The sequence below is a fragment of the Quercus suber genome, unplaced genomic scaffold (assembly GCF_002906115.3).
Source record: "Quercus suber isolate HL8 unplaced genomic scaffold, Cork oak 2.0 scaffold_250, whole genome shotgun sequence".
Classification (NCBI taxonomy): Eukaryota; Viridiplantae; Streptophyta; class Magnoliopsida; order Fagales; family Fagaceae; genus Quercus; species Quercus suber.
The window spans coordinates 686268-713797 of record NW_027069706.1 but is presented as its reverse complement, the minus strand read 5'-3'; the positions used below and the strand labels follow the sequence as shown (position 1 = coordinate 713797).

The 27530-nt window shown below is 34.0% G+C and overlaps 2 protein-coding genes across 5 annotated transcripts; both read left to right on the top strand.

Moving 5' to 3' along the window:
- The first annotated feature begins 8700 nt into the window (after positions 1 to 8700).
- On the top strand, positions 8701 to 13416 carry LOC111987070 (uncharacterized). 2 transcript variants are annotated; one of them, XM_065780920.1, is made up of 6 exons: positions 8701 to 9007; positions 9188 to 9223; positions 9606 to 10574; positions 10922 to 11122; positions 11354 to 11549; positions 12901 to 13416. In XM_065780920.1, exons 3-6 carry the CDS (start codon positions 9696 to 9698, stop codon positions 13080 to 13082), a joined length of 1458 nt encoding a protein of 485 aa, XP_065636992.1. In that variant the 5' UTR covers positions 8701 to 9007; positions 9188 to 9223; positions 9606 to 9695; the 3' UTR covers positions 13083 to 13416. The 2 variants fall into 2 exon arrangements, with proteins under 2 accessions (XP_065636992.1, XP_023874533.1); XM_024018765.2 differs by lacking the exon at positions 9188 to 9223 and having other exon boundaries at positions 8702 to 9007.
- Positions 13417 to 15556: 2140 nt separating this feature from the next.
- LOC136070670 (uncharacterized) lies at positions 15557 to 21014 on the top strand. Of its 3 annotated transcripts, none has more exons than XM_065780918.1 (6): positions 15557 to 15689; positions 16794 to 17054; positions 19519 to 19670; positions 19814 to 19981; positions 20185 to 20321; positions 20649 to 21014. In XM_065780918.1, exons 2-6 carry the CDS (start codon positions 16801 to 16803, stop codon positions 20814 to 20816), a joined length of 879 nt encoding a protein of 292 aa, XP_065636990.1. In that variant the 5' UTR covers positions 15557 to 15689; positions 16794 to 16800; the 3' UTR covers positions 20817 to 21014. The 3 variants fall into 3 exon arrangements, with proteins under 3 accessions (XP_065636990.1, XP_065636989.1, XP_065636991.1); XM_065780917.1 differs by lacking the exon at positions 15557 to 15689 and adding an exon at positions 15879 to 16075; XM_065780919.1 differs by lacking the exons at positions 15557 to 15689; positions 19814 to 19981 and adding an exon at positions 15902 to 16075.
- The last annotated feature ends 6516 nt before the right edge of the window (positions 21015 to 27530 follow it).

Here is a 27530-nt window from a genome sequence, read left to right as displayed (position 1 = left end):
ATTATGATGATGAAGAAGAAAGTGGTGTCACAATGATGGAAGAAAGTGGAGATTCTTTTTGAAGAACTAGGCAATTTTTATTTTGTTATGTATTAGGAGTTTGGACTATTTTATTGTGTCATACTATGAGATTTTTGTTGTGATATTATCTTGTTAAACATTTAGATAATATTATTTAGTTTTTGCTAAAAATTAGTTTGATTTGATAAGATAAATGTATTTATAATTTCAAGTATATTTTTATTATTGAAACATTTCATTTTATTTGAAAAAATGGTAATAGTTGTAAGAAAAATCAATAAGAAATAAAGTTTTATGGTGTAGGGAAGGTCTTCACAGGGCCTTAAGAGGCGGGGACAGGGCAAGAAATTTTCCCCGTCATGCGGGACAAGACGGAGATAAGATAAGAAAAATACATGCGAGGCGGGGGGCAAAGATCTCATCCTTCGGCCCCGTCCTGCCCCATCCCATTTCCATCTCTACCACAGCTTCCTTTCTCACAACATGGCAATAGAGCAAACAGTAAACACAATATATATTTTTCTACACATTAAGCTTTTGTTTTGCAACCCACGGTTTGGCCCACTGGGCTGATTCTTGTATTGTGGAAGAGCCCATCATTCTCTTCTGTGTCTACAATTTTGTTGGGAATTATTAAGGGAAATGGATTGGGTCCTTCTCTCTCTCTCTCTCTCTCTCTCTCTCCAAATAATATATATTTAATCAAGAAATAAATTCTTTTATTTATCCTTAATTTAGTTATTCGAAGTTTGGAACCATAACAAACAGCAATAAGGGAATTTTAAGTCAATTAAAATGGTTGGTTTTAAAATAATATTTTTAATAAATATAAAGTTTCTTTTATTCTCAACAAATCTTCACATCAATGAGTTTTTGTTGTAAAACAAAAGAAATGGCAATATAAGTTAGAGAAATTACAAGACAACATAATATATGAAACTAGTTCTTCAAGAACACTATATCATCCATAAGTTTTTATATGTGCATCTCATATTTATGAAGACTATCTATTATAGGCATGAAACCATAACAAATAAAGCAATTTTAAAAATATCAGTCACTCACCGGATGACTTTATAAGTAATTGAAAACTCTAGGGTGGAGAGGAAAATTTTAACTCCTAACTTTTGGAGGGAATTTCCTTCAACCCACTACGTGGCAATTAATAAAATAATGTAAATGTATTTTTACATACATGACCTATTTAATAAGTTATATAACTTGTTTTAAATAATATATATGGATGGTTTTATGAGTTGTCAAATAATGGGTGGGGGACAAAGCAACTCCAACTAGAGAGAAAAATTTAGTAGACTTTTTAATATTTAAATATTATTTATTCATCTTTTTATATTTTTTGACCTTTTTTAAGATGTAAAATTGCTTGTATAGTTTTTGTATTTAAATTTTATTAATATCTCTTTTACTAATTGTTAGGAAATTGATTATCAATGATTGTTTGGAATGTTTATGACAAACTCAAAACTTTTTTTTTTCTTGTTAAAGCAATTTAAGATTTCAATTGTGTTGAATTTCTATTGGCTAAATATTTTAGGGGCTTTTTGAGGATGAGGAAAGAATGCAACATTATATATTTTTTTTCTTTAAAAAAAAAAAATCAATTACAAATTTGGGTTTTATTGTACAACTTTGACATTTTATTTATTTAGTGGGGGTCTTAAAACCCTTTTAAAAAATTGGGACAAATAGGGGGTCTAAGGCCTAAGCTTAAGTGGCTTAGGCCTTGAGTCACCCCTATCCACCTCATAAGAGCCCTAAGCTTAAATTTATTATTCATGATGAATGATGTTTGAGTTGATGCATTCTAATGTTATACACATCACATTCTTAAATTTTATAATTGGTAATGTTGTAGGGAATAAATCCACCAACTTTGTCATTGGATCCTATCCATTTGACATCAATTTTACCATAATACCGTTCTTTTCATCTTTTGGAGTGCGTGATGGGAATTTAGGAAGGAGCCATCGAGGAATCGACTAAACATTTTCGCTACCTTAATCTTGATGGGGTCAGCCATTGAGAAGTAGGGGACCTATTGCATATAATGTAATAAGAAAAGAATGCATTTTTTATGTTTGGGGAGTTTTATTTATTTATATAGGGAGTACAAAAACGAAAGGCATAGTTTTATTTATTTATTACCAGGATTGGCTAGGACACTACCATCAGTGTTAAGAGTAATCTAAGGGCTTGATGATGGGAGGAGGTTTGAGTTCAGTTTTGCTGACTAGTTTGAACATGGTAAACTAAAACTGGAGTTGGAGAAAAGGTCATGGAGCAAGGAAAATATGACTCAGGTAATAACTGCTTTTACTTGATCATTCAGATCTAACGTGCAATTTTTTTTGTTTGTTTTGTGATTTTACGTGTCCTCCCTACATTGTCTTGTATGTTTCCAATCAGGGCTCATCTTGCAGTTCATGCAAGAGATTTAATAGGGGCGATCCTTGTCTTGATGGTTCAATCTCATGAGCCATCATCCCGTGTCAAAACACTTATATAATAAACATTGACTAGTCGTGTTGTGTTTGCAGATTATGTTAAAGGTTGTCAATCATCAATCATTCATGTACCATTATAAGGGTGCATGAACAAGACAAGCGATGCCATTGAGTTGCCTTTGGAGATCCCCTTATTTTTACGCAACCCAAATATGTGAAAAATGAATAAAGAAACACAGTATAGGGACACAATAAAATCTAATGACATTTTCGCAACAATCTTGTTTTGAGTTGTAATGAGCTCTGATATAATCTTATTTTATTTCAATATATGACGAGCTGATAACTCAAGTTTCTTGTAAAATTTTGCTGTATCAGTAGAAGTACACACAAAGAAGAGAGACAAAGCATTAAAAAATATATATGAAAATAAGAATGGCGAGTGTTTGCGATGTGTTAGCATAAGACCCAAAATTTTCCTAATGAACCCCAAAAGACACCTATGTCAGCTTATGTATCTATAGATAATTTGATGTGAGCTTTTGACAAGTGGTTAAGTAAATTTAAAAAAAAAAAAAAACAAACAAACAAACAGGATTTTTATACTAAGAGTTTGTTTGGGAACAACATCAAGGACTACCCCCTCACCATATTTCACGTTTAAATAGAGATAACAATCATGTCTAGATAATTGAAGGTACAATAATTGAATCAGCAATCTCCCAAACGTGGAACGAAACTCTACACATTAGTAAAAACAAGGTGAACAAGTATATTTCATCCAAAATACTGCACCCTACAAACATATTTAGTTTTACTAACCTCTAAATAAAAATAGCTTTCTACTTTAATGGAGTGTAACCTTACATCACTTGATAATTTACAAAGCTTTTAAATACAAGCAAAATACAATAGAAAAGTCAAAATAAACCCAAAAGCTCAAATAATGATGATCTATACAACTCTGCAGAAACAACTCTTCTCATCTCTGTCATCGAAAAAACAACATTATTAGAGAAACAAAAAAATTGAGCTTTTTGTTTTGTCATTTAATTTCTCTAATCTTACAACATAATGAATAAATATTTGTTTGGAATTCATCAAAACAAAAGATAAATCAACCCAGTTAAGGAACCCACTCACAATAATGAAGATAAATAATATGTCACAAATTGTTACAGTATAAAAGCTCAAAATCAAGACCCACTTTCAATTAAAAATGAAATAAACCCAATTACAGGAAACAAATCTATTTGTGTCTCAACTTTTTGCAAGCAACAAATCCCAACAAAGAAAAACCTATTAAAATCAATTTAACTCACTTTTAATTTATTGGTTCTTTAGCTTTTCATTTAAATATTATTTCTTTATTAATTTTTTATTATTTCTTACACAACTCACTTTATCTATCTCGACTTAGGGAGAACTAGGAAGAGCAAGTGGTTAATTTTCTGGATAATCCCCATTCAACATCTGAAATCTCCTCTTATACAATTCAATCTCATTTTCTCGCCTAAACTACCCAACCAATGCAACTAACTAACTCAGCACAGCAACTACTAATTGACTAACAGAATGCAACTAACTAACTGAACACAACTCAGCACAGCCACTACTCAATTAACAATGCTAATCATACAATGCTTATCAAATGGCTAAAAGCAATGCTTATCAAATGAGTAGCTCCCTAACACCTCACGAGGCATGGTTTTTTGTGTTTAGTGTGCCAAATGCCAAATATTTTTGGCACACATGATGCCAATGCTCTAATTAGTTTTTAATTATAGTATGAACAGAACTATTAGAAGTTTCAATCTAGGTGAATAATATGGATAATGTTGTTATATTTTAAATAGTAAAATGTCTATTTCACTTTGTTGTGGATTAATGTCAGAATGCCCAAGAGCATGTGCTCTATAAGTTGTATCAAAATATGTTATGGAAGTATGCCTTAATATGAGCCAAACTGAGAGCAACTTCAGCCATCACCTCTACAGTTGAACTCTAAATGGCAATTGGATCAAAGTGATAATTATAAACTTTTTACATGACTTCAAGGATATGGCTTCCAATAGACAGGTTTGGACCTGAAAATGCTCTGGCAGCTGATTAAGCAATCAATAACAACTTGATTAGTTTATACACCATTATAGCCTTTAGTGTTTTCCACACTAGTGGAGAAATAAATAAAGAGAATGCATGTGAAAGTTATGCTAACTCGATAAAGTCTCTTGATGTCATATCACAGCCAAAGTGAGCCCACTCGCCACATATTCCGCAGTTCAACTAGTCACCAGCTGCACTACTATTATATCATGCAGACTCAAATTATTAAGGCATTCAGTTTTGTGTGCATGCATACAGTAAACAGCAACATGGAGAGAGAGAGAGAGAGAGAGAGAGAGAGAGAGAGAGAGAGAGACCTGTGACACAACAAGCAGCATTCTCCATCTACATTATCATGAGTCAGTTCATATTCTAGAAGATAAGTTTCGTAATGCCTTTTTAGTGTATTTCCCACACCCTAATTATCAGCAGAAATACAACTTGAGTCGTCCAAAAGTTTTCCAAAATCCTTGTAAGTTACAACAGGTTAATGAAATTTGAAGTATGAAAGAATAACATCATATGAAACCAATCCCAAGAGAAAATCGCAATTTAAAAATAAATATAAATAAACTGCCAGAGTTACTTTCAGCCTATATAGCCCCCTCAAGTTGTCATAAAGCTCAACAGAAAATATTGAAAATAAATTTGTGTCAAGAATATTTTGAAAACAAGTAGTAAAAAATCATCATTAGCAAACACCATCTCCCAGATACTTCAAATTTTCCCAATTAAATAAGCTAGCTTGCAATCACAAAAGGCATTTACTACGCAATGTGACATAATATTAATTTTGTAATTAAGGTCTAAACTTCAATTGCATATCATGCAACATAAAGCATCTCAAGAATAAAGAGGAAAACAATGAAGTTGAAAAACCATACAGTCATTCTATTGGTCAATGTGTGATTACGCATCTTTGAGAAAACTTGTCCTTTCCAATTGAAGCCATTCCCAACATGAAAGCCTCCTCGTGAAACCACTTGAGGGACCAACTTTTTAAAAGCTAATTCTTGGCATATTTTCAATAACTTGTAATAAGGTAAAGAATTGACTTCTCTATACAAGTTGAAAAGGTCAAGGCGCTTAGCATTGAAAACGGCATCAGGGAACTCAGCTAACCCACCTTGAGGAATGAGATGAGTATGTCCACAGAGGGTCAAAAACTGCATTACATCCCTCAAAAATTCCTCCTGCCTGTCAGGATAAGAAAGTTGACATATAAGTATTACAACTCCTTGCACATAAATTGCATCAAGTATATCGAGAGAGAGATCCAAGGTAGAACATTCATTTGTGTTTATAAACAGCTAATTCATCTACAAGATCTTATTGCCAAAATCTAGTAGGTTTTGGCTCTCAAAAACATTGTGCAAAAATATAAAACCGAAGCTGATTGGAACTACACAAGAAACTGACAGTGAAACTATTGATTAAATCATCAGCTAAGAATCATATGGCTTTGTTTTTGCAATTACGAGCACAATCTGGTCATATAGCATGCTTGTTATATATTTAATTGCTGATACTATGATGGCAGTCCCAAGAACTCAGACATGTTTGCTAATTAGTTTTACAAGTCACAATAGAGATAACAGTAACACACACTCTTTGTTTATGTCCAAACATAAAATTCACAAGAACCCAGATAAGAATTCACAAAATTCAATCCAAAAAAAAAAACTATCAAACAATACCCAACAACAGTATTAGCAAAAGAACTGAAAAGAAGCAACAACAGTAATTCAGTCCAGGAATCAACAAAAAGAAGCAATTTAAAGCCAACGAGCATGAAATAAACAAATATTTTTAGAAAGAGAGGGGAAGATTGGACGGACTTATAAAGGTTTGGATTTGGGTTTGGGTATAGCTTTTTGAATGGGCCCTTAAAGTGTAGCCCAGTAACTGTAATAGCGGACCTAGACCAAGGACTCAGGCTTGGCGTGTAGTACTCTACAAAGTGTAGAACGAAAGAAAGAAATCGTAAGGTACGTTATCTAACTTGGATAGACTTTTAATAGTTTTTGGCTGGCAATTATCTTTTCTAAAAGAGGAGGAAGAAAAAAACTCGACAAAAAAGGAATTGTGACAACGTGGTCAACATAATCGAAATCTTAAAATCCTTCTCCTCCCTCCTTTCGTTTGGACCGGATTTTTTTTAAAAAACACTGTTTAGAAAATAGGACCACTCGCTCACGTAACAGTAACACACATGTTAGTTTTCAAACTATTCGATTCTTAAAACAGCAACATGGAGAGAGAGAGAGAGAGAGAGAGAGAGAGAGAGAGAGAGAGAGAGACCTGTGACACAACAAGCAGCATTCTCCATCTACATTATCATGAGTCAGTTCATATTCTAGAAGATAAGTTTCGTAATGCCTTTTTAGTGTATTTCCCACACCCTAATTATCAGCAGAAATACAACTTGAGTCGTCCAAAAGTTTTCCAAAATCCTTGTAAGTTACAACAGGTTAATGAAATTTGAAGTATGAAAGAATAACATCATATGAAACCAATCCCAAGAGAAAATCGCAATTTAAAAATAAATATAAATAAACTGCCAGAGTTACTTTCAGCCTATATAGCCCCCTCAAGTTGTCATAAAGCTCAACAGAAAATATTGAAAATAAATTTGTGTCAAGAATATTTTGAAAACAAGTAGTAAAAAATCATCATTAGCAAACACCATCTCCCAGATACTTCAAATTTTCCCAATTAAATAAGCTAGCTTGCAATCACAAAAGGCATTTACTACGCAATGTGACATAATATTAATTTTGTAATTAAGGTCTAAACTTCAATTGCATATCATGCAACATAAAGCATCTCAAGAATAAAGAGGAAAACAATGAAGTTGAAAAACCATACAGTCATTCTATTGGTCAATGTGTGATTACGCATCTTTGAGAAAACTTGTCCTTTCCAATTGAAGCCATTCCCAACATGAAAGCCTCCTCGTGAAACCACTTGAGGGACCAACTTTTTAAAAGCTAATTCTTGGCATATTTTCAATAACTTGTAATAAGGTAAAGAATTGACTTCTCTATACAAGTTGAAAAGGTCAAGGCGCTTAGCATTGAAAACGGCATCAGGGAACTCAGCTAACCCACCTTGAGGAATGAGATGAGTATGTCCACAGAGGGTCAAAAACTGCATTACATCCCTCAAAAATTCCTCCTGCCTGTCAGGATAAGAAAGTTGACATATAAGTATTACAACTCCTTGCACATAAATTGCATCAAGTATATCGAGAGAGAGATCCAAGGTAGAACATTCATTTGTGTTTATAAACAGCTAATTCATCTACAAGATCTTATTGCCAAAATCTAGTAGGTTTTGGCTCTCAAAAACATTGTGCAAAAATATAAAACCGAAGCTGATTGGAACTACACAAGAAACTGACAGTGAAACTATTGATTAAATCATCAGCTAAGAATCATATGGCTTTGTTTTTGCAATTACGAGCACAATCTGGTCATATAGCATGCTTGTTATATATTTAATTGCTGATACTATGATGGCAGTCCCAAGAACTCAGACATGTTTGCTAATTAGTTTTACAAGTCACAATAGAGATAACAGTAACACACACTCTTTGTTTATGTCCAAACATAAAATTCACAAGAACCCAGATAAGAATTCACAAAATTCAATCCAAAAAAAAAAACTATCAAACAATACCCAACAACAGTATTAGCAAAAGAACTGAAAAGAAGCAACAACAGTAATTCAGTCCAGGAATCAACAAAAAGAAGCAATTTAAAGCCAACGAGCATGAAATAAACAAATATTTTTAGAAAGAGAGGGGAAGATTGGACGGACTTATAAAGGTTTGGATTTGGGTTTGGGTATAGCTTTTTGAATGGGCCCTTAAAGTGTAGCCCAGTAACTGTAATAGCGGACCTAGACCAAGGACTCAGGCTTGGCGTGTAGTACTCTACAAAGTGTAGAACGAAAGAAAGAAATCGTAAGGTACGTTATCTAACTTGGATAGACTTTTAATAGTTTTTGGCTGGCAATTATCTTTTCTAAAAGAGGAGGAAGAAAAAAACTCGACAAAAAAGGAATTGTGACAACGTGGTCAACATAATCGAAATCTTAAAATCCTTCTCCTCCCTCCTTTCGTTTGGACCGGATTTTTTTTAAAAAACACTGTTTAGAAAATAGGACCACTCGCTCACGTAACAGTAACACACATGTTAGTTTTCAAACTATTCGATTCTTAACCAAATCATAGAAATTTGTTTTTGTTTGTTTCTTCCTCACCTCTCAGTAGTTTTATGTTCTTTTTCTCCCTTTCTTTTCCCCAACTCCAACTGCGACAAAACCAAAACCCTCACAAATTAGGATTAGGGTCTGGGCAAAGGTGTAAGGCTCTAATTTCAACCTCAAATCTGCTGTAGCACATCATTCAGGTACTTCCTCTTTATTAAATTCAAACTATCTCTTTGATTCCGATTTTGCTTTGCTGTCTCCGTTCGTTCGTTCGTATTTTCTAATTTCTCATTCTTATTCGGATCTTAGATCTGAATTTATTTGATCCTTCTTGATTGTATTTCTTTCTATTTGTGTTTTGCTTTTGCACTGAGAATTAGAAAACGGATTCATCGAATTCCAAGTCTAATAATAAGGTATCGTATTTTTAATTTCCTTGAAATTAAGGTAACCCCAGTCAGTCTATAGAACATGATGGGATGTCTCTACCGTTTTCAAAACCCTAATTCTTTCTATGTTCTTCTTGTTCTAGGACCTTAACATGATTGCCAAGCTCATTTGAATTGAATTGAATACTAAGCTTTATTATTGAATCTGTCTTGTCTTGTATTTGTAGATGAGATGGGCACCAATGTTATGGAAATTAATTTTAATTTATAATTCCAATCCTAGGCTACGACCCCATCTGAATTATTGGGTTTATGAATTTAATGGGTTTGCTTTGTTTTATTGTTTTATAATTTTTGTCTTATTATATTTGTTGCTGAGCTGAGAGGGGCATCTATGTTCAAATTTCAGTGCTTTGCTTAGGCCTTTGCTGAGCTCTGTCTGCTGGGGTTGGCTTTTCTTTTAATTGTAGAAAAAGAAAGAAAAGCGTGTGTATGGGCCATGGCAAACTTTGATTCAACCAGGGTTTCTTATTCTTCACTTTCTAAGGTTGTTGAAAAGGATAATAATAATGCCCAATTCCACTATGTTGATGACTACGCTGACTCTCCATGGGACTCAAACTCAAAAAAGTCCTCTCCACCGGATCACACGTTTTATGAGGATGATTTTGCTGTTGATGGAGAAGAAGGATATGATTCAAGCGATGACACTTGTAATTCGATGCAACCTTATAATAATAATAGCATGCATCATCCTGAGGTTAACTTGAAGAATGTGCTCAATGGTATATTTGCCATTGTGACTGGCCGGGGCAAACTTCCGAGTTTCATTCCAAATCAGCAGTCGCTACTCCCTACTTCAAATGTTTCATTTCTTGGGTCCGCAAAGGATGGTGATACCTTCTTGAACTCCTCCGTTTACATACCTAGTGCCCCACCACTCCTTGAGCCCAGTGGATCAAGTGGGGTTAATTATAGTGTTTACAAGGATGTATTGGAGGCTGAGCCTCCTGACTGGCTGCCGGATAGTTCTACTACAGTTTGCATGCAGTGCACTGCTCCTTTCACTGCACTTACTCGTGGCAGACATCATTGTCGGTTTTGTGGAGGAGTTTTCTGCAGGGTATGTACCAAGGGGAGGTGTTTGTTACCTGTTAAGTTCAGGGAGAGGGATCCCCAGAGGGTCTGTGATGCCTGCTATGATAGGCTTGATCCATTACAGGGTGTTCTTATTAACAGCATCAGCAATGCCGTGCAAGTAGCAAAGCATGATGTGATAGATTGGACTTGCACAAGAGGATGGTTGAATCTTCCACTTGGTTTGTCTATGGAACATGAGATATACAAGGCCTCCAATACTTTGAGAAGCTATTGCCAGGTTTGTTTTTCATTTGCATCTCAGCTTAATTTTACATGTCAACTTGTTTTATCTTTGTAAAGCTAACATCTCTTTCCTGCTTTGTAATGTCAAAGAGATAGGATTGCAAAATTCTAACGGGTAGTTCTTGCTAGGTCATAGATTCTATTTTGGAGCTTTGTTTCTGTGTTTACTCTTTGCTTCTTTTCACCTACTTGTCAACTGGACTATAATGGTATTTTAGAAATTCATACTTTGCATCAACATTCTAAATATGCAGTCCTTTGTAAAGCGGTTTTCCTTCTTTTCTTTTTTCTTTTTTTTTTTTTTTTTTTTCCTAACTTTATAGTTTTGATTGGAATTGACAGGTTGCTAGGTTGAATCCTGACAAGTCGATACCCTTAGCAATTTTGAAAGGAGCAAAAGGCCTGGCAATTTTAACTGTAGCTAAAGCTGGTGTTCTACTTGCTTACAAACTTGGCACAGGCTTGGTCATTTCTCGAAGGTCAGATGGATCATGGTCTGCCCCATCAGCCATATTCTCTGTTGGTTTAGGATGGGGTGCTCAGGTAACAACAAAATTGTCATGTTACTTCTAGTGTTCATTTCTTTTTGTTATTATTACTACTATAATGTTTGTAAGTGTCAATCTTAGGTAGAAGGCCTGAAAAAAAAAAAAATCTAGGATATGCACAAGTTTGGCAAGAGTTCCTTCTAACTATTTGAGAAATTCTAATTGTTTATCAAGACTTCTTCAATTTATGTTACAGCTAATCATTGTACTTATTATGTGCTCCCAGATTGGAGGAGAGCTCATGGACTTCATAATTGTGCTTCATGATTCAAAAGCTGTGAAGACATTTTGTAGTCGCATGCATTTTTCTCTTGGTGCTGGTTGTAGTGCTGCAGCCGGACCTGTAGGGAGAGTGCTGGAAGCAGATCTTCGTGCTGGAGATAGAGGTTCTGGAATGTGCTATACATACAGTTGTAGCAAAGGTATTGTGTCATGATTTAAGCTTTGTGTGTGTCTGTGACTTTTGGTTATATGAATAATTAGAATTATACATGTATTTAACGTGCTATTGTGTATGATGGCTTAACATGAAAAGAAAAAATGAAGATCTTCAGAGGTTCTGTATGATGGCTTAACATAAAAAGAAAAAATGAAGATCTTTAGAGGTTACAAACTGCGAACCTTTTATTATATTATCATTGGGCGTGATCTCAATGTTCCTAAAATCTTCTTTCTTTCTTTTTTTCTTTTTTTTTTTTTTTGATAAACAAAAAATTTTGTTAGAAAAAAGCAAACCTAGTACACCGGTAGTGTACTAAGAGAGAAGTACAATCAATTCAAAATACAATGATCAAACAAGTGTAAGAGAGAAAAACAAGGGGGAGAGTGAAAAGCAGCACTGAATGTTTCTAAAATCTTGTTCAAATCCTTGGAATCTACTGACAGTTGACATCCAAATGGCTAAGGATTGTTCTTTGGGCTATTGAAAGCATGCCGTAGGCTTCTTTTGTTCAATCATTTTCTGCTATTTGTTGATTTTGCAATCTCTTGAAAAGGGAGAAAAATTGTGGGAACATTGGAACTTGCTTCCTCATATGGTTCCTGTTTATGGCTTCATATCAATTAGTGACTTTACTAAACCTTAATCCAATTGATTAAGTTTGGGCATTGGCTCCATGAATTGTTGGACTTAAAACTAAAGGAAATTGTTTTGAAAAATATCTTAATTGGATGCTAGCACATTAGTCAATACTAACCTACCTATATTCTAGTGATTTGTGGTAGAATTACAACAGTTAGATGTCCACATGTTTCTGTTCTGGCATTTGGTAGTGGGGTGGGTGGGGGAAGGCATGGTTCTGTTAGGACAGTTTCTTTCACGTGAGGGAGGCAAGATATATATCATATTTCTAATTTCATTAAATTGTGGGTTATCTTGTATTCTCCTATGCGACCATAACAGCATTACTTAATTTATTCTTGTTGTTTTCGTGTCTGCTTTATATCTTTGATTCTTTTAAGATTAAATCTTCTTGATTGTTTTAATAGTTGTCAACATCTTAAAGTTTTGAACTGAATTGGAAGCGTAAGGATTTTTTAAAGATTGAGAGCCTAAAATAAATGCAAATAGTGAAGAGACTAGAGGAAGATACCAAAATATTTAGTTTTAGAGATCAGCCTAAAATAAAGAAATAAATAAATATTCATTTTTGCAAGATAGTGCTACTCAAGGATGTTGCTTTCTGTACTTTTCCCCATTCTAGTATGATTTGTGCATTTTAAAGTAATTTTGCGGTAGCCTGAAAGTTGATAAACACTTGCAAACTATGGCAGGCGCATTTGTGGGAGTGTCATTGGAAGGGAATGTTGTTGCAACAAGGATGGATACCAATTTACGTTTTTATGGTGATCCTTATCTCTCCACATCAGATATTCTTCTTGGGATGGTGAGCAGACCAAAGGCTGCTGAGCCCTTGTATGCTGCACTTGAAGACTTATTCTCCAGTCTACGGTGATAATTCTAGTTGTCTGCAATTTGGCATCTTTCTGATGCTTCACAGACATGTCTGGATTCTGATACAGATTCCACATCTTAGATTTATAACTGTAAAAAAGCTATTTCAGATTGTTTCATCTTCTATCTGTCTAAAGGGATATACTTAATGCCACACAGGCAACTTAGTCTATTGTTTCTATCTTAATCCTATTCATCTGTGATTGTCAAACCAGTAAGTATAATATGATGTAAATATACTAAGATTCATTGGGACTTCTACATGTATATATGCAACAGAATAATAAAAATTAAATTTAGTTGGCATGAATCAAATATTTCAAGTTCAAATATTACTTTAGTACTTATCAAATGGTTTGTCTAGTGTATTTGGATGAGTTCATTTTCAGTTGTCTGTTTTGTTTGAAAAATAATTTGTGTATAAGTATAGTTGTCTACTAATGACATAAAAAGAGTGTGAAGATGCTTAGGGGTGTTTGGTTTGAGCATTGCTCGAAACTCAGTTTTTCAAATTCAATACCTATCAGTCAAAACTCTAACCCATGTCTCATTTTTTATTTTCTATTTTTCTCTTGACTAACAATGTGTTTGGCTCAAATATTTGCTTTAGTTTTCAGCTTGAGAAGTCTCCTTTAAGTTAAAAAAAAGGTCCCACACGAATAGTTTTTTTTTTTTTTTTTTTGGGGTTAATAAATGGAGATTTTCTAATAGCTTAATTTGCATTTCAAAAAAATATTACATGTAGAAGTTTGATTCCACAAGTTGTTTTATTTACCCGAATATTACGTTTAATTTATTTAACAGGAGTCTTAAAACCCTTTTTAAAAAATTGGGACAAATAGGGGGTCTAAGGCCTAAGCTTAAGTGGCTTAGGCCTTGAGTCACTCCTGTCCACCTCATAAGTATCTAGCCCTGAGCTTAAATTTATTATTCATGATGAATGATGTTTGAGTTGATGCATTCTAATGTTATACATATCACATTCTTAAATTTTATAATGGGTAATGTTGTAGGGAATAAATCCACCGACTTTGTCATTGGATCCTATCCGTTTGATATCAATGTTACCATGATACCGTTCTTTTCATCTTTTGGAGTGTGTGAATTTCAGTGAAATGTGTTTGGCTGTTTTACATTTTTTTTAATGTATAATTTTGGCTCTGTCACCTTTGATATAATCTCCTATGACTTGTGTAATACGAGCAACATTATCTTCTTATTATATTGCTCAGCTATCTTTTTTTTTTCTTTTTCTTTTTTTTGATTAAATTGTTTAGTTATCTTTGATTTAGGATAAATCATACTTTTCTTGAATATATGGAAATACTGATCCTAGCCAAATGCATTCCTAAGTCCCAACTTATTTCATTAATTGAAAAAATATTGACACGATGATGTCATGGAAGATTAAATAAAGCACACACGATGCTCTCTTAGTAGGACACAAACTAAACTATTAGTTCCTAGTAGTTAATCACCAGAGAAATAATTTGACAAAGTCTACGTTTATTGATAATAGTATGATTTGCTTCTAACGGCTACAAAACAGATAAATATTGAGAAAAAAAAAAAAGTCTAAAACCCTAATTCGCACTAATTACGCGATTAGGTGACAAAATACCAAAATTTACTAGAAATGGCAAAATTGAGTTAAATACAAAATCATAAACTATTGACCTTAAGATCATCCTAAAGCAGACGAGACTTTATTTTGACTTTTAAACTAAAAGTTATTAAAGAAAAACAAATATTACTATAAATAGCAAAAACATTGTTTTTAGGGCCTTAATGAAGGAATTCACCTAACTTTTGGCGACGATCATGGCATCATGAATCTGGGTTAGAACGCTATTTCCTTTCAATTTGCCAATTTTCATGCAATTTCGACACTGTTACTCTAATAACTTCTACTGGTACTCTCTTTTGATCTTGCGTTGTGACTTCTTGTACCCATGCTGCTCCAAGAAAGCATGTAGTGTCTATTCTACATCAAGCCGATTTGAAGAAGTAACAAATATTGTTTATAATCGACTTATAATATGGATGACAAGGATAATTTGTGAACCCATATCCAATAAATTGTTGATTCATCTACTTGTACAAACTAATCAAATATAAAACAAATTTGCCAAATAAATGGATGATAAAAGGGCTTAAAAGGTTTTTAGGCTTCCCAAAACATGGAGGGTTTTATTATTTTAAAACTTGGAACATGTCTTTTGCAAAATTTATAGCTTGACATAAAGGGGTTCTCTTTAGGTAGTTGCGTGTCATTGTTTATATTAAAAGGTTTTTAAAATTTGGGTTAATTTATCGATTAAAATTGATATGCACCTTTCACCTTTCTGATGACCAAAGTGACATTTGACTAGTAATACAAAAAGAGAAAATAAATGAATAAAAAAAACTAATCAATTCAATAAAAAAAATATGAGCAACAAAAAATAGGAGTCCATTTAAAATTGAGAAAATATAATTAAAAAAAAAAACTCGAGCCTCACCAACACAACTCACGTCATATAACCTGCGCTGCCACTCTTTGTCTCTTGCCTTCCGCTTTGCATACTCTCAGCTGAAAACTCAAAAGCTTTTTGCCTATTTCTCTCAGGTACATGTACATAGTTTTAATGTTTATTTTCAATTTGGTTTTTGCTTTCAATAATTCGCTTTCCCAGTTGTTTTATTCAACTTATGCCATTGAGTCATCATAATTCTATGAAAATCATAAGAACTCTCGTCTCTCTTTTTTCATTTGGTTGGTGTAAATTTTTCTTTTGTGGGTACTTAAGATTCATTTCCTGTATATAGTTTTTGAATATTTCCACTTTCCCATGTGATTACAAGAGTTATCCCTCTGTTCTGTTTAATGGGTTTTTCTTTCTTTCGTTTTTCTTGCGAACTGTTTGGTGTTTTTTGTGGAAAAGTAGCAAAATTTGGATTTATTTGATCAAACAAAACATGGGTTCTTTGTAATTCAGTTTAAATGTCAGGAGGGTATGTGTCCAGTTTTCAGTTGATTTATTTTTCCATATTCTTATTTCTAGGAGCTAAATTTGAGATCTTTTATAGAAATGAGTTCATGAGTCTTCATATGATATGTTAATCCCCTCTGCTTGAAATGAAAAGAAACCAATAAATTTACAATTGGAGATTAAAATAAAAAATTTTAATAGTGCGGTATTTGATGTCTTGCAAATGAAAAACTAGAAACATAATCTTTAGTTGGGAATTGATTTCTTTATCTTTTCTTTTTTTTTTTTTTTTGGGGGGGGTGGAGCCATCTCTGTGGTGCTTTTACCCAATCAGTTCAGATTCAGAATTTCAGATTAAGGCTTTGTACTGACAGCAGCTTGAAATGTCACTTCATGATACAATTGGGGCCTTATGACTTTCAAAAGGAAATTTAAATATATAGTCATTTTTGTGGAACTCAAAAAAATCCATCATTTTTTTTTTTTCTTTCTTTTCTTGTTAGTCATTTTCATGGAAATTTTATCCCCATTTTGGTAAACATGGAAACTCTACTTTTTTACTTAAAAAAGAAAAAACAATTATCTTAAACTTCTTCTTTCACATCATTTATAACGGCCTATTTGGATAGCAATGTTTTTCCCTTTTTTTTTCTCAATCTGAACTTGCAGTAGAAACTTTTCGAGTGGCACATTAATTCTTTTGTATTTATATACTTTTGACTTTGGCTCATTTTTTGCAGAATTCTAATGACAGATAAGATAGATGATGACACTATAACATCAGTTGATAATTCAGTTGAAAAGCTTCCTGATCATCTCCTGATAGAAATTTTCATTCGAGTTCCTATCTCAGATTGGGCACAAATATCTTGTGTGAAAAAGCAATGGGCTAATCTGTTTCGTGGAGAATGCTTGTGGCAAGCTGCTCTAATCAAGACTTATCCATTGGCTGGCCAAGCTAAAAGGTGGCCTGGACCTATCCCTCGAGGGTTGAGCAGAAGGTAAAGTTGAGTTGCTTGTTAGTGTTCTTCATATGACAAATCATTGCTCAGAAATTCTTGTTGCAATATTTAGTTTTTATTTTAATGGCTTGGAGAAAGACTAAAATTGATAGAATATGGATTGCCTTCTCCGGGACATGAGCTTCCAATATTCTAGCATGCAGCTAGGAATTATTTTGGCTGATGGTTTAGGGCCTTTAGGCTTAGCTTGATTATCTTAATGTATTTGATAGAGCATGATTGGCTAAATTTTGATTATCTGCGTATGATAAAAATGAAGATGCACTGTCGTAACAGTAATGGATATATTGTGTGTATCTTGGATTTTCCTTTTCTTCCAAAACTAAAAGTTGCCTGTCTCTCCTTGGACCCCATTTGTCTCCATGAAAGGTCATTTAAGGAAATATAGTATTACAAAAAGTATGCAAAGATTGCTTCCCCTGGTTGATATGGTGTTTGATGGACATCTTGCTCTTCAAGATGAAAAAATCTAGTGGTATTTAATCATGTGAGAATGGCTACTTCTTGTTAGGCATTTATCTCTGAAGTCTACTTGTTCTAGTACATCACTCTACAATATAAATTTTCTTGTTTCATAAGTTGACCTTGACCCACTACTTGTGAAATGGAATCAATTGTTTAAAACACGACCACTTTACTTATCAAAAATAAAATAAACACGAACACTTGTAATGTGTTTTGCAAATTCACTCTATTGTGCAAAATATATATGAGATTGCATTCTTGTAGGGACAAAATTTTCTTCATTTCGGTTTGTAGAAATCTGCAGTATCTTACATGGCAATTTAAATAACCATTCAAGTGTTTTTTAATCACATGATCTATTGAGCCATTTAAACAAAGCAAAGTATGCGTGGATGATCATTTGAATCTCTACATAGTGAGTTAGAGGAATTTTCCATCATACTGATTTGGACTAAAATTTTGTTCTTCCTATAGTAAGATGAGATGCAACAGATTAACAAAGTCTGGATCTTGAGACTGGTCTTATAATTGAGGTTAATTGTTGAATAAAGGTCAACTGCCAGGGATTTGGGTGCATGTTGCTTGAAAACAAGCTGGAAAGTAAATATTAGCTGTGGGAAACTTGAAATGGAGATGATAAAAATGGTGGGTAGTAAAGAGCGAAGGTCTAGGCATCAGAGTTAGAGGGTTCTTATTGATCACAATTAGAATTAAGAAAGATGCATTGCACATCAAGCGAAGTAGCTGGGATTTCAATGTTTCTTCATTAGCCAATACATCACTTATAGGCTACTATCAACTAACCTGCTGATCAAGTTTCTCCTAAGTCCTAATCAACTATACCTGGACCTAAGAGGACATTTATAAGACCAACAAACTGACCCAAGCACAAGAAACACACTGCAAGTCCAAAACAGAAAATTACCCAAAAAATCAAAAGCTGAAATTGACAGTATTGGTTCCAGCTCCTTAAGCTAGATACTCTTAGGAAACTTCCCAAAATTGTGTCAGCTTCTAATAGAAGTTTCCTTTCTCTCATAGCTTTTACAACGCTCGGTGGCATGTTGCTTGCAAGTCATCTTTTCTTTTGAGTAACATATACTCTATCTCTATGGACCTATCTTAGGAACGGTTGTCAGTAGCTGGGGAGAGAAAAAAAGATGAAAGTGGGAGGGGGGAATTGGAGGGATGGACCCCCCTGGCTTTCTGAATCCCCCCCTTAGTCATGATTTTGACCATTTTACTTCTATAAAAATACACGGCCCTCTTTTTCTCCCCTGATACATTACCTCCTTTAATCATACTAGTATTTTTCAATTCAAAGGTAACTTTTCTCCATATTACAGTCCTATATTTGAAATAAAATATATTTCTTATAATTATATTCTTCTCAAACTATCAATGTCATTTTTATGCATTCCATTAAATGAAGTGATAGTTAATTGCTACCCTTTTGAATAAGTAGTGTTCATCAATTTCAAACTTATGCAAGATATACGTTAGGGTGGATCAGTTTGTAACACCTGTCACCTTGTCACATTATTATCAATGTCAACTAACATTTGTTATGTCAATGTATAACACTGGCCTCTCTTTGGAGAATTATTCTAGCTTTACCACTAATTATAATTTTTTTTTTTTTTTTTGATTGGTAAGAATAATTTTATTTAAAAGAGATTACTTCATGAAAAATGACACGAAGTAACCTAAAGAATTACAAATGGAAAAAAATATCTACATATGAATTGACTCTATGAAATTTTTTGAACAGAAGTACTATCTGTAACCCCCGAAGCAAAGCACCACTCATAATGAAAACTAATGAAAGATGCTAAAGAAATAGACTAACAGAGAATGAAAAATATATACATTCTCTCTTATATTTGTTTCAATAACAGGAAATAGTTGCTTTCAGGCACCAAAATTTTATTATTATAAGCTTTACTAGCATTATAACAGCCTCACTAAATTTCTTCAGGAGATTCACAGCTTTATACATAAGTAAACACAGCTTTGCTCTTGATGGTGACATAGACGAGCTTGTTGGACACACTTATTTGTTTTTGAAGGAGCAACTTGAACTTTCCTCTATGGCACCTCCGTCGGCAATCCTTCATGGAACCATAATTGGTGTGTCTTCTATCTTTATTTATGAGTTGAGCTAAGTGTCAATTCCTTTCTTGCATTTCATCCATTGTATGTCAGATAAACATCTTATAAGCCAGCACCTGCTTGTTCCTTATGGTTGCATGTTGTTTAATGTGATTTTGAAGGTCCTTGCTTCTGCCTTCCACTCATTTGCCGTGATGTACTTGTATTGTCAGTGTCCAAATTTCTGAAGTTTATTGCTTTGTATCTCCGTCTCTTATCAAGCCCATCATCCTTGTATGTTCCATTTAGTGATAATGTCTGTTTTAACAAAGACAATTTGGACCAAATCTGTAAGTGAAATCCAGTCATCACTCATCAACAAGCCTTTACTAGGCTTCATGTAACTTGTTATCTCAAGTCATTGCATCAGTGATATCTATCAAAAAAAAAAAGTCATTGCATCAGTGACTTAACAGTCATTAGTTTCTCAATGGGGTGCCCAGAACCCTGAGTGCTCAATATTCACTAACTGGATCTCATTGTGTTTTGGCAGATCAATTTATTGCTTGTGGGAAATCAAATGACATGGCCCATGAGCTTGCTTCACAAATCTGGCTTGCTGTTCTTGACAGTTTGGATGAAAACGAGAACACATTTTGGTTGCTTAAAAGTTTTGCACAAGAGGGTGATGTAAGCTATACCTTTCAGAAATTCGTGTCTTTCTGTGACATACTAGTAGCTACAAAACCATTCTAGAGATACTGAGATTTCTTGAGTAGAATAATGAAACACTGTACACAAACACACACACACACACATATATATATATATATATGGAGAGAGTGAGAGGATTCTCCCTTGAGAAGGTGATGGATAAATTGTGCTGCAAAGATAAATATGTGCACATTGTTGTTGCTAGTTGCTACAATCACAATAATTTAATGTGTCCCACGTATTTTCTTTTTGTAACTATTAAATCCATAGAGATGTTGATTACTCTGCCTCTATCACTTGCAGGTTTTTCTCCCATACCCGTACTCAAGATCAACCAAAGTCCAATGGAGGGTGTTTGAAAAGCTCTTCACCGATTTCCGAGACTGCTTTAGTCATGTAGATTACTATGATGTATTGGCATGTGCCAAGAACAAGTTTCAGCTTATACCATCTGCTTGGTTAGGTTACTAGCCCACTTCAAATTCATATTCCTGGATCACGCACATATTTGTAAATATGAATATAACTCTTGCTTATCCCTATACAATGAATGTATAGAGAAAAGAGAAACTGTATATCGGTTGCAGTTGCTACTTTTTTTGGTTAACAGACTCAAAATGTATTAAACACGAACAAGTTTAGCCTATCAAAGGATATTAAATTCTCCAAGTATGGTGGGTTATCATAAACAACAAAATTACAAGATTGTTGAGTCCCTATTTTAGCTAAAGCATTTGCACATTAGTTAGTTTTGTGGAACACGTTCAACAATCTTGTTCGACAAGTTCCTCAATAGGCTTCTGTGATAAAGAGAATGGGTGCCATCAGTTGTAGTTGCTACTTCAGTGTCTTCCTAAGATAGATATCGATCATATTAAGTTTTTTGTACGGAAAATATTCAAAGGTCTAAGGTTATAACCATCTTTTGGTTACTTTCAACTGAAATATATATATATATATATATATGTTTTGTCAAGAATCTTGTAGTTCAACTAACACTTCCTAGTGTTCTTAATAAAGAAGTTCAAAGTTCAAATCTCTCTTCCCTCATTGTAACAATCAAATTATCAACAAAAAAAAAAAATATATATATATATATATATACATATTTTAACCTTTTTAGCAACTATCAACAATTGTGGGATGATCATATAACACTTTTTTCCTCCTCTTTTTGGATAAATAAAGCAGGTATAATATGTTGTTAGTAAGCTAGTATGATTCCAATTAGGATATTTATCACATAGTAGTTTTCTATGGACGAAGTTTCTACTAAAATAAATCAAGGTAAAAATATGGCAGGCATTAGAATTTTCTTCCACCTGGGGTCTGAAGCAATTGTCTCAGTTGGCTAAAATTTAGAGCCGGTTCTGGAGACGGATGATATGGCAGGCATTAGAATTTTCTTCCACCTGGGGTCTGAAGCAATTGTCTCAGTTGGCTAAAATTTAGAGCCGGTTCTGGGGACAGATGATATAAAGAACTGTTATCCAAAGTCAGGCAGGGTGGAACATGTCTATGCATGTGCATGAGTATTAGGTAGGGTGTGGGATGGGAGCAAATTTTATAAATTGATTGTGGCAAATTTCACCTAAGGGCGAGGCAATACGGGTAAGTTGAGAGATTTTAAGATGGAAACTTGGATGAATGTTTTAGAATCTAAAATTTTTAGGTTAAGAACATTTATAACAGAGTACATGAAAAAAAACCTAATGTAGGTTTAGTACAAGGAAAAACAAAGATAGAAATGTTGTAAAACTTGATTAGGAGAATTCAATGAATTAATGTTTTTGATATCTTGGATCAATAATCCATAAGGATGGAGGAATTAAAAATTGTATGAATCATACGATAAGAGCATGGTGGATATAGTTAAAAAGTGCATTAGGAGCATTATGTGATCATAAAATACTTATTAAGCTAGAGAAAATTTTTCATGTGATTGCTATAAGACTAGGCTATGCTATATTGATACTAAATGTTGGGCTACTAAGTTTTTTCTTTTTCTTTTTCTTTTTTTGAAAAGATGAGCTATTAAGTAGTTGTGTCCATAAAATGAATGTAATTGAAATAAGAATATTAAATTTGATAATTGGAAATACCAATATATATTGTAGTGGGTTCAAATTTGGTTTGGTTGACTTTCCTACAATAAATTTATTAATTGAAGGAGTGTCTACTGAAGCTCAGTACATCATGAGTCATTGGGGGGGTGTCCTCGGGAGAAGGTGCTTGAAAGGGTCAAAGATAGTGTACTCAAGAGGATCAAAGAGTGTGTACTTGAGAGCATCAAAGATAGTCCTTGGGAAAATGTCATCGGGCAAAGGGAGTCCTCAAGCAAATCTCCACGACCAAGTCAAAGAGTGTGTTTAAGAGGGTTAGAGAGAGTACTCTAAAAGGTTTCCTTGACCAAATGAAGTCCTTCAGCTAGTCTCATCGGCCAAGTCAGGGAGTGTGTATCTAAGAAAGTCAAATAGAGTACTTAAGAAGGTCTCCTCAACCAAAGGGAGTTGTCCGGTTAGTCTCCATAGCAAAGTCAGAGAGAGTGTGTACCTGAGAGGATTAGAGAGAGTACTCCGGAATGTCTCCTCAGCCAAAGGAAGTCCTTAAGCTAGTCTATTTGGCCAAGTTAAAAAGTGTGTTTGAGAGGGTTAGAGAGAGTGCTCCTAAAGGTCTCCTCGGCCAAATGAAATCCTCAGGATAGTTTCCTCGGCCAAGTTAAAGAGTATATATCTAAAAGGGTTAAAGAGAATACTCCAGAAGATCACCTTGGGCAAGTTAAAGATAGTTCCTAAGAGGGCTAGAGTCCTAGTAGAATTAAAGAGAGAGAGAGAGAGAGAGAGAGAGAGAGAGAGAGAGAACCCCGAGAGAGAGAACCCCCCCCCCCCTTTTGGAAAATGGATCTTCCTTTTTATAGAGAGATGTGTGACCATAAGAGTCTAAAGGAATATGTGGTCGTGGATGAATAGAGAATGTGTGGTTGTAAGAGCTCAAGGGAATATGTTGTGGTGGGTGAATAAAGAATATGCGACTATAATTAATTTTATTTATTTATTTATAGTGGGACACCCTCATAATTGACTTATCATGTGCAAATAAAATCAATTAATGTACTAGTGAGGAAGTGTGATTTGATTCAAGTCACAAAGATGAAAGGGATTTAAGAATATTTAAAATAACACCAGCACAATAAAAATAATGAACAATATAACTAATTAAACAGCAAAATGTCTAATTTTGGATAAGATATAATGGCATAAAAGAATACATTAAAGTAACCTTGATAAGTCTGTGGATCATTTGTATAGATGATTTCAAATTTTGAGACTAAAGGTTTGTTATTGTGGGTGGATGAAATTTGAGGGACATAATGGAACAGGAAGAACTTCTAATACAATTGAATTGTGATGAACTCCTAACAGAGCCAATCATTTGCTAAAAAAGATGGTCTCAAACCAACCTAGGTCACCTGAAGGCGGGTGGCCAAAAAGGCTATGATGATTAAGTCAAAAAATTAGTAGAGAAGATGAAAAATGGAAGAGTTTCAATTCATAGAGCTTCTTAGGCCTATTTCAATAGTGGGGGAATATTTATAAAGTATAGAGAGATATTTTTGGCATTGACTTGACCTAAATCATGGTAGTAGACATGTCAGTTGTTTGTTTTGTGAAGCCAATAAAAGGGATGTATATTAGGAGGAAGTATATCCTGATCCGGGTGTATACTTCCTCCCACTCACAGCTAGGTGGGTCCCACCAACTGTGAGTGAGAGAAAACATGCACCTGAAATAATGTGTATTTTCTCGTGTATCGGAGTAATAGACCCAATATGCAGAAGAACAGGACATGTCCATAACATTTAATGTGATAATTAGAGTTCAAATGCTAAGATAAGCCGTGATCCTTGGAGAATTTGTATTTTATTTTAGGGCTGTAGAGCCCATAGTTATAATTACTTTTGAGGGGAGGACTACGAGCCTTGCCTTCCTTATAATTATCCTATTTGTTCCATTGAATGATGGTGAATATGTCGCTTTGTACTTGTGAAGACTTTACTTGTCAAACAAACTAAAAGGCTACCAATAATAATTATAATTGACACTTGCAAGTTAATTACAAATTCTCAAAAATAGAAATGGATGGTATAAAACCATTTTCACAAATCCATTGTAGTGTAGTTGGTTAGGGATAGGATAGCTTATACTTATATTCTTCTTCATGATACGAAACTATCATGCGGAGCCCAAACCCAAGATTAATTCCATCATGTGTTCCAAGCCCCTAGGAGTGGCTTTAGATAGAGATAGAAGACATACATAAAAATATTTTTTCCTCACAAAGGAGACTTGTGAGTTGTTGGATAAAGATAAACTAACCCAAAATCTTAAAGTGTTGTGTTGTGTTGTGTTGTGAAGAAGTTGGGAAATCTATTGAGTCTAATTAGAAGAGGATAATTAAACTGGTCAAGCTTGGGTATCAATGAATGTGTGCTATAGCTTCTTGCATTACTTTTACTAATGTAGACTTGTAATATGATGGTTAAATTAATCAAGTTGTTGTTGTAGTATCTGGGAATGGCTTACCAAATATTCTACTGTTTTTTTTTAAAATAAAAAGGAAAAAGTCTCATGTAAATGGTGTATATCGTCTTAAGAGAGACTACCTCAACTTGGTTTGTAGAATATGGATTGAATTAGGAGTTCAACTCCTTGTTGGATTTGGATAAGAAATGAATTTTATTCTTTTTGGATTATTGTTGTTTGAAGTTATCAAGATCTATTATAAGTCTTGTCTACCACTTGATTTAGAGTTCTATTTGGAATATGAGTGATTCTCCTTTTGTACATGGAAAATAAGTTTAGTCATTCTTGGATTTGGATATGCTAGCCAACTCAAGTCTTCTATATATAGTGCTGCTATGCAAAGAGTGTGTGAGATAAAGAGGCTTTCTCTTGTTTTGGTTCTTTGATATTTGTGGGTTGCAATTTGGAATAATGAGAGAGGTTTATTGCCGCTTAGTTTTGGTTTTGCGATTTGATGATTTGCTCTCTCTTAGTTTCTTGCAACTTTTGGATTTGATTTATGGCTCTCTCTTTGGTTTGTGCGCAATTCATATTTGGTATTTGTGAACCTTTGGTTCTTTGGTTTTGTATTTGAGAGAAAGAGTTATTTGGGTGTATTTGGGATTTGGGTTTATGAGAATACCTCTATACCAATTTGTATTATCCCAAATTTGTTATAGTGAAATTTGTTTGTTGTTGCCTGTTGATGTAAGCTATTGTTAAACCATGTAAGATGTTTTGTGTCTATTTTCTTTAATTTTCTTCATTTCTATTATTTGTTTGGAAATCTTTCTTAGGCCTAAAATATTTTCACAATCAATCTCGGTAAATTTTAGCTTCCGCTTTTTACAACATGGTTACCCTTAATTTTTTGGAAAATGATAGATAAATAATAACTAAGGTTTTCCTGCATATTTTGAAGTACAATAAGGTGATATCTCTCGTTTTTCTTTTTCTTTTTTTCCCCCTCTTATACGGAGATAAATTAAATTCTTATGTAGTGAAATAAATAAGTTACGTTTATATACACACACACACACTAACCTTATCATACATGTTTTACGTGTCCAATGATACTGGTTTTTTTTTTTTTTTTTTTTTTGTCTCATAATTTTCTTTTTCTTTTTTAAATTTTGAAAAAGTTTTATTTGAAAACATGAATTAATAAGAGAGTGTCCTATTTTATATGCATTTTAAGTATAGTTGGAGATATATTTTTACTGAATTGTTCTTAAGTTTTTTCCTATTAAACCTAAATTTTAAAATTATCTTTAAATCATATAAAAGTCTATAAAAAAAAAATCATCGTACAAATATAGATGGTATGTGTAAGGGCGCAATTTGAGTCCCTAGCCCAAGTGATAGACGAACTTAGGCCTAAAAAGCCTAATACAATGACTTTGTAGAGAGTGGGCTGGAAAACTGGGCTTTAATGAGTTAGACAACAAGAATAATGAATTTAGGTGACAAGAAAAGGAAGATAAACCGATTTCAGCTAAAGAAAATCGTTCTTGGCACAGTCTAAGGAGATTAGTTCTTGTATATTGATCCTCAAGTTTGATTATAAGTTTTGTTCTTGATTGCTATAGTGCTTTTTCTCTCTCTAATTCTTGATCTCTTTCTCTCATTGCCTCTTTCTTCTTTTATACTCTCTTCCCCTTTCATCTTTATCCTCTACGTGCAGGCTAGACGATTGGTGTTGATACTTGTCCCATCAGCATCTTCTTGAAGACTTCATGTAGTAGCTATAAGGTTGAAAACCACTGTTCAGGTATCACCTCTATATTAATGCAGCCAGAGGGTTAGTTGCAGAACAATTGATGTGATGGTAACAGCTTTCTCCTTANTCATTATCTATGTATATATTGAGCCTAGAGTCTAATCCGAGGACGAAAAGTCGTCCAAGGAGAAGTAAATGTTGTCAAAGGAGTCTGTGTTAGTAAATGAAAAAGTTAGTTTTAGTCATAAGGGCCCAAGAGGGTGGGCCGAGGATGAATGCCTCCTCGGCTGACCAAAGCCAAGGTTCGAAGAGGTGGTCTGTCGTCCAAGGGAACGCTCTTGGAAATTTTGTTGGTACAGATAAGCATTACATAGGACAAGGGAGAGTCCTAAAATATTTAAGGAGAAAGCTGCTATCACTGCATTAATTGCTCTGCAGCTAACCCTCTACCCTCATTAATGATACTTTAACAATGGTTTTCAGCCTTACAGCTACTACATGAAGACTTCAAGAAGATGCTTATGGGACAAGTATCAACACCAACCATCAGGCCTGCACATGAAAGGTAAAGATGAAAGGGAAAGAGAGTATAAAAGAAGAAGGTGGCAATGAGAGAAAGAGATCGAGAATTAGAGAGAGAAAAAACACTATAACAACCAAGAACAAAACTTGTAATCAAACTTGAGAATCAATATATAAGAACTGATCTCCTCGGACTGTGCTGAAAACGATTTTCTTTAGCTTAAATCAGTTTATCTTCATTTTCTTGTCACCTGAATTCATTATTCTTGTTGTTCAACTCGTTAAAACCCAGTTTTCCAACTCATTCTCTACAAATTCATTGTATTGAACTTTTTGGGTGTAAGTTCGTCCATCACTTTGGTTAGGGACTTAAATTGCACC

Bases quoted from the DNA above. Each gene is read 5' to 3' on its own strand.
- LOC136070670 (XM_065780917.1), top strand. The intron at 17,055-19,518 runs GTAAAGTTGAGT...AAATTTCTTCAG, and splicing joins CCTCGAGGGTTGAGCAGAAG to GAGATTCACAGCTTTATACA. The intron at 19,982-20,184 runs GTAAGTGAAATC...GTGTTTTGGCAG, and splicing joins AGACAATTTGGACCAAATCT to ATCAATTTATTGCTTGTGGG.
- LOC111987070 (XM_065780920.1), top strand. From the start codon at position 9,696: ATGGCAAACTTTGATTCAACCAGGGTTTCTTATTCTTCACTTTCTAAG. The intron at 10,575-10,921 runs GTTTGTTTTTCA...TGGAATTGACAG, and splicing joins CTTTGAGAAGCTATTGCCAG to GTTGCTAGGTTGAATCCTGA. The intron at 11,123-11,353 runs GTAACAACAAAA...ATGTGCTCCCAG, and splicing joins GTTTAGGATGGGGTGCTCAG to ATTGGAGGAGAGCTCATGGA.